The following is a 22,361-nucleotide window of genomic DNA, read 5'->3' on the forward strand; positions in this document are numbered from 1 at the left end:
TGACGTCCATAAACATACTGACACTTCTCATTCTTATAAAAACACATGTGTGGAGCATGAGTAGTTTTTCCACATCTAAAACAAGGTTTGTTATTTCCAGATCCAACATGAGGCCTCTGGTCTTTTGTAGATTGTGCTGATGGTTTACTGCGAAACTTGTGTACTGAATGTCCCACAGTTTTATCACCGTGAAGATCCTGTAGATTCTTGTCTGCCGCCTCAATTGCGTTAGCAATTTTCAATGCACTACTAAATGTTAGAGCAGTCTCTGACAACAACTTTTTCTGAATATTGTCATCACAAATACCACACACTAACCTGTCTCTCAACATGGCCTGTAAAGACGTTCCAAAATCACACCCGTCAGTCAACTTTCTCAATTCGGCGACATAAGCAGCTACACTTTCACCAGCCTTCCTATTCCGTGAATGAAATTTAAATCTCTGTACAATTTCCGATGGTTTTGGCGTGAAATGTTCTTTCAATAAAACCACCAGCTGGTCAAACGTTTTCTCGCTAGGTTTCACGGGCTGAACCAATGCTCTTATCAACTGGTAAGTTTCAGTTCCACATGACGCTAACAGTATGCTTTTCTGTTTGTCTTCGTCTGTAATTCCGTTTGCCACGAAAACATGTGTCAGTATCTCACACCATTCCTCCCATGTCGACTTCTTTGGATTAAATTCAAACAATCCACAAACAAAACCCGTGGTAGCCATAATCTCTGAGCTGAAGATAGTGACGGTTATAATGCCTCAAGAAGAGCGAAACAAAAGTCAATGTTCATCTATACCGCTTCTCCTACTTCACACTGACGGGTGAAACAAAGGTCAGCAGACCACGTGCTCTTGGCTAACACACTCGTCGCAACGAACACACCTCGTCAATGTATCGTCAAACAGCCAGATAAACGTACCAAAATTCCTTTACATATACTTCATAGCTACCTTGGATCCCATCCTCGTCGCCAAAATGTTGGGTTCTCAGGGAGGAACGACAAACGCGGGAGCAGGGAGACGAGCCTGCCACTTGACCGGCTGTTTATTCCGACTGTCGCATGTTACATAACAGCACGTGATTGCGCTTACCTGCAACTAATCGCATTACAAGAGCGGACATCTGTTGGCCTGTCATAATATTATACACTAGCTTGTTTAAAACTACTGCGTTTCAATTACAGATATAACAGAAACGTTCAATTTGCGCATTGGCTAGTGATGTGTCTATTCGAAGAACAATATCATAACCAATGCTATCCCCACTGGCATGAAGATAGTTAACAAGGGCATTTGATCTTGTTACGTGGTGTACTAGTAGCCCTGTAGCAATATGCTTTGGTGTGTTTTTCTTTCCTTTTGGGAAAGCATAAAAAATGTTCGGCCCTACATTAAGAATTTTCTGGTGAATCTGAGAATCTTGTTCATTATTGTCTACACCATCAGTCAGTATCTTCCTCAGCAGAGTATATACACTGTCAGGTATGCATGCTGCTGCATCAGTTTAATACATGACCTAGTTGAAAGCTGAAATCAATAATGTCTACCAATCGGGTCGAAGCTGTGCTGTAGACATCATTCTTTTAATGGTTTATCAGCAACTAGATTCTTCTCAGCTTTACAAGATCTGTGATTGTGAGCTTCATAAGCAAATTGGTCGTTTTCATCAATATACACTTTAACATGTGATCCCGTTCTGCAATGTCTTGTATCAGTCTTGCTACTTCCAGAGATTGTACTTGATGCAGACTTCCACGTTTTCGAGACTGGCAGAAGATACATTTTGTCCAGGCTACCTTCTGAACTTCTGTTCTTGTTGTTGGTTTCCAGATATCGGGGTCATCATCATCAGTCACAGTAGTAGTTTAATCCTTGTCAACATGCTTGAGTTTTGTAATGCTTACTAAATTTTGTTTGCTTGTGAATGCCAAGATACTTCCACTTTAAGGGTTTCATCATGGGGAGATCGATGCCTTGACCGTATTTCTAATATTTATGGCACTTTTTCAATGCCTTGTTTTCCAGCGTTTGATGAAGCAGCTTTCGTTTTGTCTGACAAAATAAACACAACTGTCGATTTTAGGGAAGGTTTCGCACGCTTTGAAGGCACATCAGAAGGGTCGAAGGAGTCTTCCATCATATCCCAGATTAATCTGTAAGGAAGGATTAACATACAATTATATGCTGAATTATATCCAGCTCACCAATATATTTTATGTTTGCATTATTTTGCATTCAAAGTACAGGGATTGTATACATACACTTGAAAATAAAGATAAAAATGTGAGTGAGTGAGTGAGTATTGTTTTACGCCGCTTTTAGCAATATTCAAGCAATATCACGGCGGGGGACACCGGAAAGGGGCTTCACACATTGTACCCATGTGGGGAATCGAACCCGGGTCTTCGTCGTGACGTGCGAACGCTTTAACCACTAGGCTACCCTATATGAATAATTAACATAAACATGTGAACAATGATCCACCGGTGTAGAGCCTCACAAAAAAATGCAAAGTGATCTCCCTTGTCTGACATAAGCAACTCTGAATAATTGAATGTTTGAGTCTAAATGGTTCATAATATGTAATACTCTGATGTACAAAGCGTATTTTATAAGATTTGTAAAGTTGAATCTTTGAATTATTCAAATACAAGCTTGTTATAGAAAACTTGAGATAACTCGAGAATTACCTGCCCTGATGATATCACTGAAGGCAAGAAATAAATCTGTTATAGCAGTAAATATTCTTCAGGACATAACCCTTTCATCACTGAACTACATTGGTACATGGTTATGAAAGAGAAATACAAAAATACTTACATCTTACTGGAAATCCCAAACTGATGATAACTTGACGTCACTTGACACTGACAAAAACGAGTTAATAACAGAGATGGGGTCTGATCCCATACTTTTAAATAGTCAATTTTATGTATATAATTAATAAAAACATTAATACTCAGTTTGACATAAGATGTCGAAATTAGTTTTCGAAATGTCATTCTATATTAATATTATTATTTATTATCAGTTGACATTTAATTTAACTGAAACAAAATTGGCCTATTCAGAGGCTCTGAAATTTCATGCACAATCTTGCAAGCTTACTACACATTAGAAATTGTGTGCAGATACGTGCTTCGTGCAATAAAAAAAACGTTTTAGGTGTACAGAAAATGTGGGAACGAAAATCTTAACTAAGACTCTTTTCCTATGGTGGCCAACTGACTAACAACATGGGTCGCCATTAACCATCCTTTTTTGTTTCATCCTTCATTTGTCAGTGCAATACATCTTTTTAATTTCTTAATATTTATCCATCCGTCAATGTTATCGGAAATGACAAAAATGAACAAAGTTGAACCTTTTGAACTTTTGCAGGTGGCATCGTGCTAAACGTCACCAGTGATAGCTCAATCGATGTACCAGAAGGGGAAGATGTGAATATAACTGCACTCTGTGAGTCTGTTCCCAACGCTACTTACACCACATTGACGAGGACATCTATACCCGTGGCATCTATGGTGCACTGCGGTTGTCATGAGATAGTTTCCACATGTGTATTCACACTCCAAAATGTGAGCCGAAGCCAGTCAGGAGAATATGAGATCTACGTCAACAATACGAAAGGGGAACACAGGAGTACATGCACAAAGATTGATGTTATGTGTAAGTACCTAGGAGGGTTTACACCACCCCTTCAGCTGCTGGTGAAATTTGACATGTTTTACCGATAAGTATAATTAGCAAATATTCTACGATTAAAAATTTGGTATTGTTAACTATACCGTGAATAATGTTGAATTTATGTATCCTCTCTGGGCTACAATAATTTAACCCTACTTTAACCCTCTTCAAGGATACAGTCCCTGACAATCTCAGTTGCCAATTGAATCTTCCAATTTGAAAAAAAGATGTTATTCAGAACATATTGGTCAAAATGTATGATACAAATCAAATTCTTTTAAAGACATTTTATTAAATGAATGTAACATTAAACATTGGTAACATATAGTTGGTTTTAGTTGATGTATTTACATCCCATGTCCCATTTCTTTTGCATCATATATCGGGCATAAAATCCAATCACGGGCGTGTAATCACTATATGGGATCAAGAGAGGTGTCACAGAATAGTTACATACAGACTTTAAATCGGCTCCAAGGCAATTGAGTGAGTGAGTTAAACGTTAACGTCACATCGGCAGTATTTCAGCCATATCGTGACGAGAAAAAATGATAAATAAATAAGAAAGATATTAAGACTGTACAAAATCCTGTTGTCGAAGGACAGTACAATAACTAGATGATCACAGATTTTATTTGAAACTAGTTTGAGAGTACGTAAAACTATTAGTAAACAGCACAATATGAAAAGGGGCTATAGATCGCCAGCAACCAAAGTAAAGCCACCATATCTGGGACCATGGGGACTTCAATACGTTTGCTTCCTGCTCGGTTCCACAGCAGGATTTACACCATCCCTTCAGCTGCTGGCTATTGTATGTAAGTTTAGCTATCAATAAAAATTACAAGTATACTTCTTTTAAAATTCTGGTATGCATAAAAATACCTTGAATGACGTGGAACTTACTTACCCTCTAAGGGGGGCGATAATTTTACTCTACTTCAACCTCTCTAATTACTAATTAACACTACCATACTAAGTGTCATCACAAGATCACATATCTACCTTGTCCCCACTTTTGTAATGTAAGCCCAATGGATCAACCAAGTATGGAACAAAACCTAAGGAATGGGCTAATTTACAAATGGCAGGAATTCAAATTTTAGTGTTCCTTAGATATTGGAGTGAGCAGAGGCTGAGAGATGGGCTTATACACATATACTATGGTATGTCGCATTGGTGTAAGAAGATTTTATTACACATTTGCAAAAAGCTGTACTATATCTCAAAAGTAGTAGATATGTAGACAACACTCTCACTCCTTGTTTGTCCCACGTTAATAGATCACTTAAAAGGATGAAATAAATATGACACAAGTCGATTAAAAAATATATTTTTTCCTTGAAAAAGTCTAAACATTGCCATGGGAACCTATTTCAGATGTTTATCCTATGATAATACTTCGTGACAACTTTTGTCAGCACCATACCCGTGCTCGTGGGTTTCACCGAAGTGGTAAACGTCTGAAACCTGCATCACTTCGTGCTTTCCTCCCACATTAAGCTGACACGCCGCGATAAAACTGTAATACTGTTAAAACTCATTCACTCACTCACTCCTGACAACTGTTAATATGAAAAAAGAAATCACACAACCCCGAGCAAAGAATCTTTCTTTTATTTGAAACAAATTTTCAAAGTCTTGATATTTCTCAAACAAAAACACCAAGACTATTTCAGACGAAGTGTCCATGAAAACGGGGGGCAATTATTCCTAAAATTTCAAAATAAAAGTGATACTTTATGACATGAGTTATAAACCTGGCTATTTTTGTTAAAGAATATTTAATTATTTTTGTGCTCTGTGAACGACATCCACCCCACCTCGAGACCAAGTCCAAGATCCGTTTAATATATCAACCAAGTTTTGTTGATCGATATTGAAGGGCATGAAGTCCACCACCTCTTGGGGCGAAGTCCAAATTGATTGCACACTGACCCCCCTCCCCTTATTTAGAATTTGAAACTACTATTAAATCAAGAGCCTTCGTGCATTTATTCTTTAAAGAAGGTCAAATGATGATGAAACATTATTCCTTAGAATTTGGCTTCTTTTACAGCTTTAATAGGAGTGTCATCTAAAAATATTTCCGGTTCATTTCTTCAACAAAAAGGAATACAGTTAGTTTTGGAGTTTGAAAATTTAAATTAATTTTCTAAAGACCATTATGTTCTTTTAAAAACATAACTGCAGTTGCCGTTCAATAGAATTCATGTTTTTGCCACGACAGGAAATATTAAAATAAGCCACAAGAAGAGTTCCATCAATTGAATCACTTCAAACGTTTTATAAACTGTTGATCTTTATGCTAAATAATGTGACAGACAATATACTCAATGTGGGACACCATGATCCTGATGATGACAGGACTGAGCTCTTGCCAGTCAAAAAATAAGTGGATATTATATATATACTCACACGCAAAAGAAACGCGAGTGGTTTTATCAAATAGGTAACAAACACGGAACTATAAACTGATACGATTTTTAGCATGTAGTGAAGCCTGATATTTTTTGTTGCATTTTGGAAGCCCCGAGTAAAAACGCAACATAAATAAACGAATCGCCAAAACGCACCATTTCAATGAATATGTGGGTATCATGCACCAATTTCTCGCGAAATCGAAAATGCACGAACTGTCACGAACTGTAGTGGGTATAAAACTGTGTAGTCTGGTCATTTTGGTCGAAATAAATGGCCAACCTCAAGAAAATTGCAACAGAAATAATTCATATTTTATGTTATTTGGTAGCATGTCAGCTTTCAGGAAAAAAAAGTCTACCAAAATCAACTCATGGGAATGACCTTTCTCAAGGTCACAAGATATAGGCCTATATAATTCGTATTTTCGTATTCTTGGATATTTGTAGGAAGGAAGATATTCAAATTTATTATAGTTTTCTTTCTAATATAACTCAATTAAAGAACAATCTGGGTATACAACTTTTATTTACTTTCTAAAAAATATCACGGGGACAATTTAATTCATTATAATAGTTCAAGGTCAAATAGAGGACATATATGAAGAGTGGCCGAGAAGTTAAATGTTGCCATAGATTTTCAAATATTGGAATGAAGTCATACATATTATATTCAAATGTAAGATAATCACACTTCATATATCATTTTAAGAACTTAATGTACTAATTGTGGAAGAAATCACCTAATTGTGTGTGTGTGTGGGGGGGGGGGGGGGGGGGGGGGGGGCAGTCATACATAGCCATTAATAATTGTAGCCAGTGACAGTCTGAGGTAACAATGAGCAAGCCTCCAAGCCTCCGACTGAAATATTTGCTATTTTATGTTATTTGGATGCAAGTTTTGACGTTTATATAATTCCAAAGACAATGGATGATTTTGATAAGTCAAGTGTTCTTCAATACAAGTTTTACAATTTCGTACAAGTAATACTATTTTGTCCGTAGAAACGGGTCGTGGCAGAATGTTCCTTTGATTGAGACTCTGCCCGAATTGTGACTCGCGTACAAGGGGAAATGAATATCATATGTTCCAGTGTACCTGTTTTAGATTTGAAAGAAAATTATTACCAAACTATTGTCGTATAAATCCCAACTTTTATAAACTCCGATGCTTATTCACAACTACTGATTGTTGAACACTCATTCGTTTAAGTAAGTATATTGGTTGCATATTTCAGAGGTTAATTTTTTTTGGTTGTATAATGCCGCACTCAGCAATATTGCAGCTATATGACGGCGGCCAGTAAATAATCGAGCCTGGACCAGACAATCCAGTGATTGACATCATGAGCAGCGATCCACGCAATTGGGATCGATGACATGTATCAACCAAGTCAGCGAGTCTGACCACCCGATCCCGTTAGTAGTCGCCTTTAACGACAAGCACAGTCGCCTTTTACGGCAAGTATATATGATACTGTGATGTTGTTGTGCTAGATGTAAATAATATAACGTAGCTGTAGTTTGGAAAGATAATCCAGTAATAAAACACTTACAGAACAATAATCATCTTTAATGTCAATTATATCATGTATGCTTTTTCTCATATCACTTTAATACATTGTAATTTGTATGTGTATCATGTTTGGGAGAGGCATTCAGATAAGCAAAATTTGCTTGTTTGCCAATCCCTCCACTTTATGGAAATAAATATGTTAATATCATAAAGAACTGGAACTTGGTAACGCATGGGTAGTTGGCCGACTATAGTCTATATTCTGGTGAAAGGGGCCCCGGCGAAACTCATGTCAGCCGGTTATCTAGTACTGTCGCTGATACGCTGAGTGAACACAGGCTATACTGACTATAGATTCATTTATTTTAGTGAGCGAATCTATTCAATTCGAGTATAAGTACAAGATAATCATAGACTATTGCATAGCATAGCAATATGGCAAACGCTCAAGTGAGTGAGTATTTCACGCCGCTTTTAGCAATATTCCAGGTATATCAAGGCGGGGGACACCTGAGTGAGTGAGTTGGGTTTGACGCCGCTTTTGACATTATTCCAGTTATATCACAGTGTGTCAGCTTAATGTGGAAGGAAAGCCCGAAGTGATGCAGGTCTTAGACGTTTACCTCTTCGGTGAAACGGGGCGGTCGGGTAGCCTAGTGGTTAAAGCGTTCGCTCGTCACGCCGAAGACCCGGGTTCGATTCCCGACATGGGTACAATGTGTGAAGCCCATTTCTGGTGTCCCCCGCCGTGATATTGCTGGAATATTGCTAAAAGCGGCGTAAAACCATACTCACTCACTCACTCACTCTTCGGTGAAACCCACGAGCACGGGTATGTTGCTGACAAACCTAGAAACGTAATCGGGGCGAACCGGGATTCGAACCCACAATCATAGGTTTCTGGGGTGCCCAAGGGACGCAACTCTGCACAGCGAATCGCGGCGCCTTAGACGATTGGGCCCCCCGTGCCCCCGAGAGCAATCTCATTAAAATCAGATCTTAGTTCTCGCTACCGCTAAACAAAGATCTGAGGACATTACGGGTCACGTCAGAACGACCTTTCGAATTTTGACTGACCAATGAAATGACTGACAAGAAATCGACATCTGCCAATCAGAAGGCAGCTTTCTCGAGCTTTACGACACTAGTTTCAAACTGGCGACTACGCTTTGAAACATATTTTGACGTATTCTCGATTTAAAAAATTAAAACTGATAAGAAGAACACTCTGGAATGGCTTTTAGATGGCCTGGATTGTATAGATATAATCATAAAACCCGTAACTGTCGTTCTGAATACCCCGTGTCAAATATTTCGTGGTTGCACGATTAGAAAACACGTTCGGACTGTCAATTTCATGATCTGGTAAGCGACGCTCTGATTGGTCGGATGAAAGGTCGTTCTGACGCGACCCCTAATGGGATGTCCTCAGATCTTTGTTTGGCGGTAGCGAGTACAAAGATTTGATTTTAATGAGATTGCCCCAAGGGACACCAGAAATGGGCTTCACGCATTGCACCCATGTGGGGAATCGAACTAGGGCCTTCGGCGAATAAACACACAAGTGCCTCGCTGTATTCAAAACAATCTTTGGGGACAGTATTTGGTCTACTCCTGCTACAAATTTAGTTTCAAGTCAAGAAACAGACAGAATCCACTGGTGCTGTTGTCTAAGAGCATGCCGTTCCAGAATGGTAGCCGTAATTCTGAAAGAAGAAAAATGTCTTACGGCATCGTGCTAAAAGAGAGTAAAGTTTTTTAAATTCCTATATATTTCAAGTAATTACATCTGCATCTGCTGAATTTTCCTGGTTCCGTTTTTCACCAATTTCCCAGACAAAAAAAAAGTTACAAGCCGGTTAAAAGAGTTAATTTTGTGACTTTAAACAGTAAAACAAATGCACTCAAGACGAGAAATGTCAATATCGGGTGTTTTAGAAATAGGTCCCTTCTTCCGATATCAATATTGTCAAGATTGGTTGTAAAACGTAATGAATTTAATGAATTGCAAATTACGTACGCATTACGCAAATGATTATACATCATGTCACTCATGGGCTTCCATACATTTTTTATAAGAGGGTCCACTTTTCGATATAATTTTTCACATAATTATGTTTCTAATAATTGTAACAATGTTGGATGAATTTATAAAAGACAGGAATATGGTTATCGGTCGTGTTTAACACACAGGTTCTCTGCTGGTGCGGCCGTAGTTACATAGCAGACGACGCTACACAATGTATGGTTGATGAGCATGTTAGAAGTATATTGGAAGCCAACTGCTATTATTTTCATCATTATTAATTACATTTTTAAATAAATGTGTATTTGTCAACTTACCATGAAATAATACGGCTCCGTTATCGTTGTTGTTTTTCTGAATATTTTCCAAGGCACTAGCAGGATCACTACGAATTATCTCCCTTTGCGAGCTCTTCTTGATGTACGGCGGCCCGTAGATGCCTTATTCTCCTCGTTGGTTTTTATCTTTTTTGATGCGGGAATTAACCATTTTCCCGAAGGTTGATTTTGGTAGACTTTTTAATACAAACTCAAATACATTCAATTAATAGGAAACAGTCGTAAAATATTCTGTTGCAATTTTCTTGAGGTTAAATTACAGAATGACCAGACTAGTGGCCGATTCTTGGACCTACAACTCCTTGGTCAACAATGCCACGCCTAACTCAAACTCAGAGAAACCAGGCTATCGGATGTTTGGAAGCTGGAGAGTCTGTCCAAGATGTTGCCCGTCATTTCAACGTTAACATAACCACAATTTACCGTCTCCTGACACAAGGCTAAACAGACCACAGACAACCTTCCTCGGAGCAGTCGTCCTAGGGTCACCGCACCTCGACAAGATCGTCAGATTACCCGTCAACACCAGCGACATCCGTTCCTAACTGCAGGTGAAAGTGCTCGACAGACCATAGGAACACATAATCGACACATAAGCCGGGACACTGTGATACGACGTCTCCGTTCCAATAACCTCAGATGTCGCCGACCAGCACGTCGTCCTGTTCTCCAACCACGGCATCGACAAATACGACTTCAGTTGGGACAGGATTATCGCAACTGGCGTCATCGTGAGTGGAGGCGTGTCATCTTCTCTGATGAAAGTCGCTTTTGTGTCTCCCATGCAGACGGAAGAGTCAGAATTTGGCTGCGTCGAGGTGATCGTTTCGCTGTGGAAAGGGATCCATGGGGTGGACCTTTCGTCATGATATGGGCAGGGATTGGACTTAATGCGAGACTTGGACCCATGTGCTTTCTGAATGTTGGTCAAAGTCGGGGACACGGTGTCACTGCTCAGCGGTATATCGACCAAGTGATCAGACCCCACGTTGTTCCATTTTTTGCACAACATCAACAACACAAGAACACAACAACGCAGGACAACGCTCGTCCCCATGTTGCCAGAGCTACCATGGCCTTTCTACAACAACACAACATCCGTGTTCTAATCGTGGCCAGCCCTCAGCCCTGATCTGAACCCCATCGAAAACTTGTGGGATGAGGTTCAAAGGCATCTGCACAATGTGCGCCCAGTCCCTACAACTGCCGATGAACTACGCACAGCTGCTCTGGATGTGTGCAGGAGGATCCCTAGGGCCTTCACAAATCGTCTGATCCACTCAATGTACAGGATATGTATGGCAGTGATTTATGGCATTGCTTATGGTGATCACACCAGGTATTGACTGTCATTTTGGGTATTGACCCGAAACTGTGTAAGCCCTTAACATTTGAAAAAAAAACCAATTATGTCATCTGCCTTCTAATCTATTAAACTGTCTTCAGTGAATTTTTTGTCAATCTTGCCCTATTAGTATTTCTTGTCTTTACTGTTGAAAATAAATAACATGTATACTGCATACTCAACTTGCGTTTCTTTTGCGTGTGAGTATAATTGAGGCAAACGGCCTCGCAGTCCAGACTCACGTAAATCTTTTAAAATACCTTGTTTCCATGTATTGTCAAATGCTGTTTCAAGATCGAAAAAGATAGACACTGTAGGTCGTTTGTTTTTAATGGCAATCTTAACGAATGACTCCAATCGAACGACGGTACTACGATTTTTAAGAAAACCACATTGAATATTTGTTATTTAATCATTGAGTTTCTCAATACCATGGTAATCTACTATTGCCCATGCGTTACATTGTCGATAATTTGATAACAGTCTGATCCCGTTCAGATGTAGGTATTGGGACAACTATACCATCACGCTTTGAAGAAGAAAATTCAGAACATCCAGATTTCATCAAATATTATTAAAACACGATTGCGGTAAATAATATGAGTAAATATATATTCGTATCAGACTATGTAATAGTATCATGAACATTTCATTATAGTCTTCTCCATTAACTAAATTGAAAAAATTATTTTCGTCTCTTGGTGCGGTTTGTATTTCTGAAATTGAGGTGCATAATTTGAAGAAGAATGTTTAGCAAATGTTTCACTATGCTTATTTGCCATATTTCATTATCTGTTATTTTTAAGATGGTGGATGCTAGATTTTTTTCTTCTCTGAATCATGTTCCATTCCTTAGACATGGGAGTTTGTAAGTTTTTTTTGACAGATAGTTTTGCTAAGACTGGCGTTTATTTGGCTTGAAAGAACGCCGAGCTTTTGAATTTAAGGTCCTGAATTTATTGAGGCTATGTTCCATCGGAAGGAGACGATACTGTTCAGCCTTTTCCCTTGCCTTCCTAGCTTGTTTGCAATCATTGTTAAACCATGGCCAACAATCAGGAGCATCAATAAAAACATCAGGTTTTAGCTTGTTAGAGCAAAGAATGTGATGTAAAACACAGTTAGCTTTAATAAAATTCCATCGGGATGACTGAGAAACATCAGATGGTGTATCAGAGTTTTATATGTTTGGAACATGGTCCCTCCCACCGAGGTCGTCATGGACTGACCATAAATGCAGCAAGTTAATTGGAATCTTAAACTGACAAGTCCAGACAAGAGTTAGTTCCAGTTGTAGGATGTAGATTTAAGTACGTTGTAGAACCATCATGAAAAATGCAAAAATAGCTATTTAAGAAAAAAAATTCAAATTAAAAAGAAGTTATTTTCCCTATGTGTTGGTGTCATTGCTACCCCAAAGTGGGTTATGGCCATTCAGGTCTCCCATGATACACATGGTTCAGTGGCAATGGGCGATCTGGACCGGGAGGGCGGGTCTACTCCCAATGGCCTGGTTAGTAGTAACCTTCATCTCCAAACGGATTGTGAATCTGAAAGGTCAAAGAAGATGGCACCTTCAAATTTGGAAGGGCCTTGGCCAATTTCTCATCTGATTCTTTTCCTATTTGGTTGGGTGAGCAGCACCTTTGACAGTCTCAGAAGGTTTTAGGCATTCTGGCTTTGATGTCTGTGAAATCGGTTCCTCTGTTTGAGAGGCTGACACTGTTGTATCTTGTGTTTGATGTATCGGATTTAATTCTTCTATGGATACTTTTTCATCGTTACTTCATGAAATGACTCTATGGCACAATGTAGACACTTTGTATGTTTGACTTAAGGATTGTAAATTGTAGTACAAAAGAACGCACAAGATTTAGATGATGCCAAATGCACACCGTCGCAGTTGGCACACTTGTGCATTTAGCTTCGATTACAAGGAATCGAACCCAGGAATCAAGATTTGTTTCAGCCTCATTAGATGAACTTGAGTCTAAATGTCTTCTTTTCGAACCAGAATGATTGTGAGCCATGATGAAAGAAAATTGTTCTGCACCCCTGCTCCCCACCCACCAAGGAGTGCCAAAAAGACGATGTTGTAATGCACCGGATCTCCAACATGCAAACATCAGGGATACAGGGGTGGTATACTCCAGTAAATACGACACGAAGAGCTATATTTGTCTACCAATTATAATGTCAGACTGGTTCGGCCTTTGACAGAAAATTGGAGACATTCAGAAATCATAGGTCGACATCACCAGATTGGCCCATGAGCCACCGCCTTCTGGCATAAGACTCTAGGCAAATTGTTACATAAATAATTTGAGAATGCGAACATGTTATACATGGCCAAGTCCAATTATTACATTTATCAAAATCACGTTTGTGCATACCCAATTTTATGCACAGGGCTTGGCGTGACCAGCCGATTGGTAGAATCGGGCCCATTCCTTCACCCGTCTAGGTGAAGTTAGGGTCGAAGTGGTGTGTTGGGCAAATGGAACAATTGTTCCTGGCTCCAGTGCCCTCAACCACCAGACTCCCTTCCTCCACCGACACAGGGGCGCAACCCACGGCAAACAGGTTGCCCAATTTAGTTGCCTCATACGACCAGCTGTGGACGCATTCTACCCCGGGTCCTCACGGGAGAAGAGCTATTAGCGTTACCCAGCACTCACCACAGGGAGGTTGCTCTTCACGAGTGCCGGTTTATAAAAGAAATTGTTGTCCGATACATTGAAACCCGCATCTTTGCAACGTCTCATTGCTCTACGCTTTAATGACACTGGTACATTTCAGGTAATTATGGGGGATTTAAGTGTCCACCAGACCACAGTTTGTATTCTTATTCAGAGGGCCAGTGAGGCACTAGCTAAGTTATGGCAGAGGTTTATTCAAATGCCATCTAGGTCCTGTGTCAGGCGTGTAAGGACAGGTTTTCGTAAAATGGAGCAATTTCCGAAAGTGATCGGGGCATTTGACCTCACAAACATACCTACTTCAACGCAGAGTGCAGCAGATGCACTGAGGTTTGAAGTGACAGATAGTGCTAGCGCAGGTTTTCAATGAGACTTGAATCTGTACTTTACAAAGAAGGTGTTATCCCAAATAGAACATTTGTTACATTTGACCACATTCTAAATGGCATTGTGTATTCATATATGAAATGTTGTTATAACTATGTTTTGTTTAAGTATTCATATCTGCCGAATATTACTTAGGTCTATACATATTGCCAGCACATGTCAGTGAAAGGTGACATAAACAGTTAAACCATCGCTAAACTATTCCCTTGGCAGGAATATATTTTTCAGCTTAAACTGTTTTTTTAGACTAGGTGTTTTGTTTAAAAGGTTTCGATAATACCGGACTGATTTAAACTGACTATTTAGGCTTGGTCTATGGCAAAACTACATCTAAACTATGTACGATCATATGACCCTTAGGGATCTAGAGAGTTCAAACAGGAAGGGTTATTTTCGGAACGGAAAATTTGTAATTGTTGATTCCGAGCCCGTTACATAGAGATGGACATACATGCAACATGTGGGAAACTCTAAGAAGCGTTCCTCTAGTTCATAGAACACTTAATTCTATGAGACTCGCTCCAGTGCGAGAGAGACATAGGACTACTACTACTACTACTACTACTACTTATCATAATAATGAGTATAGATAGCGTTTATTTCACGCATAAGTACGTTGAGTTGGGGTTTGTATGTAGAAAGTATTTCAGCATTCTTCAGACAGTTTAGACGTTCTTTCCATTTCATGGAATCTTGGGACATCTGGCAGTTGCTTTGAGCTTGTTCTGAGACAAAGCTTTGGTTGACATTCGGGGGAGCTGTTCTAAGTATACACTGGTATGACAACACAATATTTTGTAATGATTGTACAAGTAGTCAGTGTAGAGATCTTGGGATGTTTTGAGCTTTCAAATTTTGATGCCATGATAATCATACGGGCAATAGCCATGACAGCGATATCAATCATCTATCTCAGCATGTTACCTGTGTGACATTGGTTTTCTGTCCTTTATTGAAACCTTTAACTTCATATGATTGACAGAAACATGACATCATCATGTGACCTTATTTCCAGATTTCATTCAGTCTCATCTGTGTACTACAAACCATTGGAGATCGTCTCGTGGTGTTAATGTACTGATTTAAACGTTATTTGTTCAACTTGTACATGAAGAAATCATTCATAAAGCAAAATTCTGTCTTTATTTTGTATGGTAAATATGTCACAGCTGGTGGTTCATCTAAGCTTTGTGAAAGGAGATATTTACTCATGTTCTATTTTCAGGATTAGAAAGTGTTTGACATAAGTTGTTATAATTTGTTTACCCGTCTTTAGTCCCATCACAAAGAAGACACAATTTTATGGATATGGACTTCTTTAATACTTATACCGTTGTCAAGCAAGACTGAATGAGGGACATTGTACAGAATATATATAGTAGGTGGAGAATTAACAGTAGAGGATTAACTATAACAACAATTGCATATAGAGTCGGGCAACAGTAGTAGGTAATGACAAAAGAAGGATAGTACTGTCACAAAATGATGGACAGAGAACACACAGGTGGAAGCTATTGGGACATGAAGCCAATTAAACAGGATCTATATATACTAGCCACATAAAGAAACTGTGCACGAAGAAAATATAGATAAAAGGGCACACCGTCCATATATGAAAGATAGGTTTGAACACAGCAATTATTGGAGACATTCAAACGATCATGCACGTGCCATGCGATATGACGTCATTGATGGGGGCCTATGGACGTGCAATGTGTTACTGCACGTGCATCCTGTGCAGCTGTACACAGCATGTGCAACTCAAAATTCGCTGTCACTTTGGAAAGCATGATCTGTGGTCATTCAAAAATTCAAAACTTCTCAGGCGCAGACACAAGCATATCACAAGCAAATCATGCCAAGATTGACAGCTGCACAGCGTCATGAAGCCATTGGAATGATCCAAGCGGGAATGAGGCAACAACAGGTGGCAACACATTTCCAATGCCATCGTAACACGATATCGGCATTGGTGAGGCGTTTTCAGAACACAAATGACGTTGCCGACCACCCACGTTCAGGACGTCCCCGAATTACGACGCCAAGACAGGACAGATGGATTCGAGTTACACATCTCCGACACAGGTTCCAAACGGCAGTAACGACGTCCCAGACAATTCCTGGACTGCGCCGTATCCATCCCAACACTGTCAGGAATCGTTTACGTCAGTACGGGATTCGACCACGACGCCCTGCCATACGTCCCATCCTGACACACCGTCATCGAGTCAACCGTCTAAGATGGTGTCGAAATCATGTTCGCCAACCTCGAATATGGTGGAGAAATGTTGTCTTTACAGATGAATCGAGGTTCAACATTTCCCACAGTGACGGGCGCCAACGTGTCCACCGGCGTTTGGGAGAACGTTATGCACGCAACTGTATTGTGGAGAGGAATCGTTTTGGAGGTGGCTCTGTGATGATTTGGGGTGGAATAACAGCACGGCACCGAACCCCTTTGGTGGTTGTTCAGGGCAATCTCACCGGTGTTGGCTACAGAGATCAGATTCTGAGGCCTGTGGTCATTCCTTTCCTGCAACGTCATGGCCCGGGATTGACATTTCAACAGGACAACGCTCGTCCTCACACGGCTAGGGTCGCAATGGATTTCCTTCACCATAACAATGTCATGTTACTGCCATGGCCTGCAGTTTCTCCAGATCTCTCCCCAATAGAGCATGTGTGGGATGAAATGGAGCGCCGTCTGCGTCGTCTTCCACATGCTCCAGATAACGTCCGTGACTTGGCACAGGATTTGAGGAGGATATGGCAGGCCATTCCCCAGGCCTTCCATGCCCATTTGGTGGACTCCATGCGTCGCCGATGCACTGCTGTGATTCACGCACAGGGTGGTCATACCCGTTATTGACTTTGTGACTTTGTCGTATGACCCCCTACTCCATTTTGATCTTCTGACGTCATCGTAACAGATGTTGTTCAGGTCCCGTTGACATTTTCTTATGGTCCGATCATTCAGCTGCTACAGCGTCTGCATCATTTTGTTCTTGCTGTGTTGTATTTCAATCAAGAATATATTTTCTCCGTGCACAGTTTCTTTATGTGGATAGTATATATCACTCAGTTTATACATTGTTCATTCATTAAGATAATACAAGTACAGATACAATTAAATGTCACTAACAACTTCAGGTTAATAACTTGTTCGTTTCATGCCTGTTCATGCCTGTTACAGATAATACTGTAAACAGTAGGGGTATATATAAGTCACTGTTTTCTTTCAGATATAATAAACATCGATACAATTATTATATATATAGTTTCTAGATCTGCATTTTCATACTGTTTAAGAACACGTTTCCCCACTTTTCTATGCTACCTGTTTTAGAACAGCTTGGGTCCAGTAAGGTTTGGGAGAAAAAATTACTTCCTTTTATTATTATTATTATTATTATTATTATTATTATTATTATTATTAAGCATTCTTATATTTAATTGTGTTAATGTGCACTCCATTAATCCTACTGGATATTTTACAGTTCTTTTTTAATGTGTTTCAAAGTGCTCTTTTAATACATTTAAATGAAAGAAAATGTGTTTTAATTCCATACCTCACTTCCAATTCTGTAATGTAACATGATTCCCTGTTTTCATTTAGAATGTCATTGATGCACACTATTCCTTCCTTAAACCACTCAGTATGACATATTGGTTTATCTGCTGTCATAATAAGGGGGTTAACTGACTATTAATGCCCAGTTGCCATCCTTGTCGAACTGAGCTTGAGTTATGTAATTATAATTTGGCTTAATTGACCTGTACATCCTTAGTCCAATCGAAATCGCGTACCAAAACTGACATCCGGTTCATAAACAACATGGGAACTGCCGTGCAGATTTAGGCCGATTGCAGCTTTTGCAAAGCATTTGTACTGTCAACTGGGCATCGAAAGAAATGTCCCAACTATTTTCATGTTCTTAATCAAGGTGCTTATGTGATTTGATGCACTTTGCGAGGTGAGGCCCGTTTTATTACAATAAAGATCTTGAGTATCGATCAGATCTTCATGACTGGGCACCGCCATTTTGTTTGAAGCAAATGCAAAAGATATGAGAGGTGTGATCTGATTTATCAATAGGAGTCAAATAACTCGTAATAGCCACTGGTGGCGCTTCGATTGAGCCACGAAATTCCGACAAAGTTCGGCAAGGGTGGAAACTGGACTTTTACAGCTAGGTAACTCCATTAACTGCATAAAACTCACTAAGAAGCAAAAAGTGATAATCATTTTCCCTACATCCAGAATTACATGTTTTACAACTTCTTTTTACGGATTGATTTATCGCATCCATAACAATATCCAACCTGTGACGAAGTGTATAAGGTTGCTTCGCGATTTACAGACATGACCAAATGACATCTTGGTTAATAAATCCATAATTCACTCGACAGTGATAATTACTGATCATCTCTCCGTCATTGATTTACGTGGCACAAATGTCTATGCCCTGACTCAACCGTTACAAGGGTGAACTTCACATAGAAAGATTTATCCTACGATATGAATGTGATATATATTTTTTATCATTGTCACCTTTAATACTGATACACTTTTGCCATCAATGTTGGAAGGACATTATCTCAGTTCCGTAGAAGTCCTTCACTTGGCTGTCCAAAAGTTTATCTACGTTACAGCTGCTATGACATCATCATTCGAGTCGAAATGGGTTCTGTCTAAATTGAATTAAAATAAATTAAATTTTAATAAGAATTTGTACAGTGCATTTTCCAATTAACAACTACTCAAACACCTAATGCCCAGCACACACAGTCTCACTCTGGCAGTGGTGGAACTCAACCCTAAAAGTACCAGACTGTATTTTACTGTGTGTTATCCCAAGTATAACACATGTTACATTTGACTCCTTTTAATGGCACTGTGTGTTCAAACATATCTGGTTTTGTAGCTGAAAAAAATCTCATCCTCAATAAAAGGTCTCCATACACTGGACAAAATATCATCCATTCCAAAAAATCCAAAACTTGGAAATACCACCATTCCAATTGGAAATATGACCATTCCAATATTTGGAAAGGTCATATTTCCAAGCTTGGATTTGTTTGGATTTGTTTGGATTTGTTTGGAAATGTTTGGAAATGTTTGGATACAACATGTCATAATCATATCTGTTAAAAGTTGTACAACTTTTGACCTTATGTGAGATTAGTAATGACATGAAAGTAAATAATTAAGAGTATTTTGGCACTATGTACCACGAAAAGACCAAATCATGAGCAAATTTAACTAAAAGAAATTCTGTCATTTAGAGTGGCTCCTCTTTATATTTAATTTCTTATCTTCCTTGTCTATAATCATATGACATTGACTTTGAACTTTGAACAATTAAACAAATATTTTGTTTTCCAATACCCCTTTACGGTTGTCGTAGAACAAAGACCGTTTCGAGAATATAGAGGGCCTCATTATTATTATAATAACTAATATACATATGTACATAATAGTACTAGGTATATGGATTTTGATAAGTGTTCGTACAAGAATATGAACTTCGAATTATCTCGGAATTATGCGCAACACATAGGGCTGAAAATTTTATAATTGTTCTGGAACTATCTGACGGTAATTTAAAGCAGGGAACAAGATTTCGTCAAATGAATCATCTAGCCAGGAATGCAACGATTTAAATGCTGACAAAATGAATAAACATATCTGGAACAGAGTAGACTGTTCATGTGGACAATTATATGCTACGTCTTTTGCCAATGAAGTTTATCACCCCTTGTTATAGCATTTGTTTCATATAAAAGATAGAAACCAAATAAATGGGACAATTAGTTGTTATGAATTAGCTTTACCTCTGTGACATATCACACAACTAAATGTGAATATGTTTATCAAATAATCAATTACAGTAATTAACCTAGTGTCCTTATTTATACACAATTTAAGTACGTATTTGGGTACAATATATAATACACATATACACGGAATGATTTCTTATTTTGTCAATTAAATCATAACCCAAATCATACAAATCAAAGTGTGAAAGTAGTGACTAACTTTATGATCAAGGGTATAAATACTCTATATATACAAACCGTGATGTTACTTGACCAGTTGATGACACCTGTCAAACTCAAAGTGCCCCTGGTCCACCACCCACCATGTGTAATACTTTAGCGCACTTGATTGTTTAATTTGCAGTTATATCACTGTTAGGCTGAGTGATGAGAGGATACATTTTGTTGTTTTTGTTTACGATCGTTTCCATTTTCAACGTGGTACCTTATAAGTGATTAACTTTTTTGTCATGATGAAATGAAACATATTAAAATAATCAGAGGGACTGACGATCGCATTTTTCGCATAAATGTCATGCTAGCATTAATTTCATGATTTACTGAAGATAGATTTGAACATGTGCTAGATGTAAATAATATAACGTAGCTGTAGTTTGGAAAGATAATCCAGTAATAAAACACTTACAGAACAATAATCATCTTTAATGTCAATTATATCATGTATGCTATTTCTCATATCACTTTAATACATTGTAATTTGTATGTGTATCATGTTTGGGAGAGGCATTCAGATAAGCAAAATTTGCTTGTTTGCCAATCCCTCCACTTTATGGAAATAAATATGTTAATATCATAAAGAACTGGAACTTGGTAACGCATGGGTAGTTGGCCGACTATAGTCTATATTCTGGTGAAAGGGGCCCCGGCGAAACTCATGTCAGCCGGTTATCTAGTACTGTCGCTGATACGCTGAGTGAACACAGGCTATACTGACTATAGATTCATTTATTTTAGTGAGCGAATCTATTCAATTCGAGTATAAGTACAAGATAATCATAGACTATTGCATAGCATAGCAATATGGCAAACGCTCAAGTGAGTGAGTATTTCACGCCGCTTTTAGCAATATTCCAGGTATATCAAGGCGGGGGACACCTGAGTGAGTGAGTTGGGTTTGACGCCGCTTTTGACATTATTCCAGTTATATCACAGTGTGTCAGCTTAATGTGGAAGGAAAGCCCGAAGTGATGCAGGTCTTAGACGTTTACCTCTTCGGTGAAACGGGGCGGTCGGGTAGCCTAGTGGTTAAAGCGTTCGCTCGTCACGCCGAAGACCCGGGTTCGATTCCCGACATGGGTACAATGTGTGAAGCCCATTTCTGGTGTCCCCCGCCGTGATATTGCTGGAATATTGCTAAAAGCGGCGTAAAACCATACTCACTCACTCACTCACTCTTCGGTGAAACCCACGAGCACGGGTATGGTGCTGACAAACCTAGAAACGTAATCGGGGCGAACCGGGATTCGAACCCACAATCATAGGTTTCTGGGGTGCCCAAGGGACGCAACTCTGCACAGCGAATCGCGGCGCCTTAGACGATTGGGCCCCCCGTGCCCCCGAGAGCAATCTCATTAAAATCAGATCTTAGTTCTCGCTACCGCTAAACAAAGATCTGAGGACATTACGGGTCACGTCAGAACGACCTTTCGAATTTTGACTGACCAATGAAATGACTGACAAGAAATCGACATCTGCCAATCAGAAGGCAGCTTTCTCGAGCTTTACGACACTAGTTTCAAACTGGCGACTACGCTTTGAAACATATTTTGACGTATTCTCGATTTAAAAAATTAAAACTGATAAGAAGAACACTCTGGAATGGCTTTTAGATGGCCTGGATTGTATAGATATAATCATAAAACCCGTAACTGTCGTTCTGAATACCCCGTGTCAAATATTTCGTGGTTGCACGATTAGAAAACACGTTCGGACTGTCACTTTCATGATCTGGTAAGCGACGCTCTGATTGGTCGGATGAAAGGTCGTTCTGACGCGACCCCTAATGGGATGTCCTCAGATCTTTGTTTGGCGGTAGCGAGTACAAAGATTTGATTTGAATGAGATTGCCCCAAGGGACACCAGAAATGGGCTTCACGCATTGCACCC

At 39.3% G+C, this 22,361-nt stretch overlaps 1 protein-coding gene across 2 annotated transcripts in view; it reads left to right on the top strand.

Moving 5' to 3' along the window:
* Positions 1-22,361, top strand: part of LOC124118011 (hemicentin-1-like) — a 208,306-nt gene that overhangs the window by 48,531 nt on the left and 137,414 nt on the right. For both annotated transcript variants that reach the window (XM_048386729.1, XM_048386730.1), the window contains exon 5: positions 3,378-3,665. In XM_048386729.1, the coding sequence (XP_048242686.1) occupies positions 3,378-3,665 (288 nt within the window). The remainder of the gene's footprint in view (positions 1-3,377; positions 3,666-22,361) is intronic.

The sequence above is a fragment of the Haliotis rufescens genome, unplaced genomic scaffold (assembly GCF_023055435.1).
Source record: "Haliotis rufescens isolate VD_foot unplaced genomic scaffold, xgHalRufe1.0.p SCAF_10, whole genome shotgun sequence".
Lineage (NCBI taxonomy): Eukaryota > Metazoa > Mollusca > Gastropoda > Lepetellida > Haliotidae > Haliotis > Haliotis rufescens.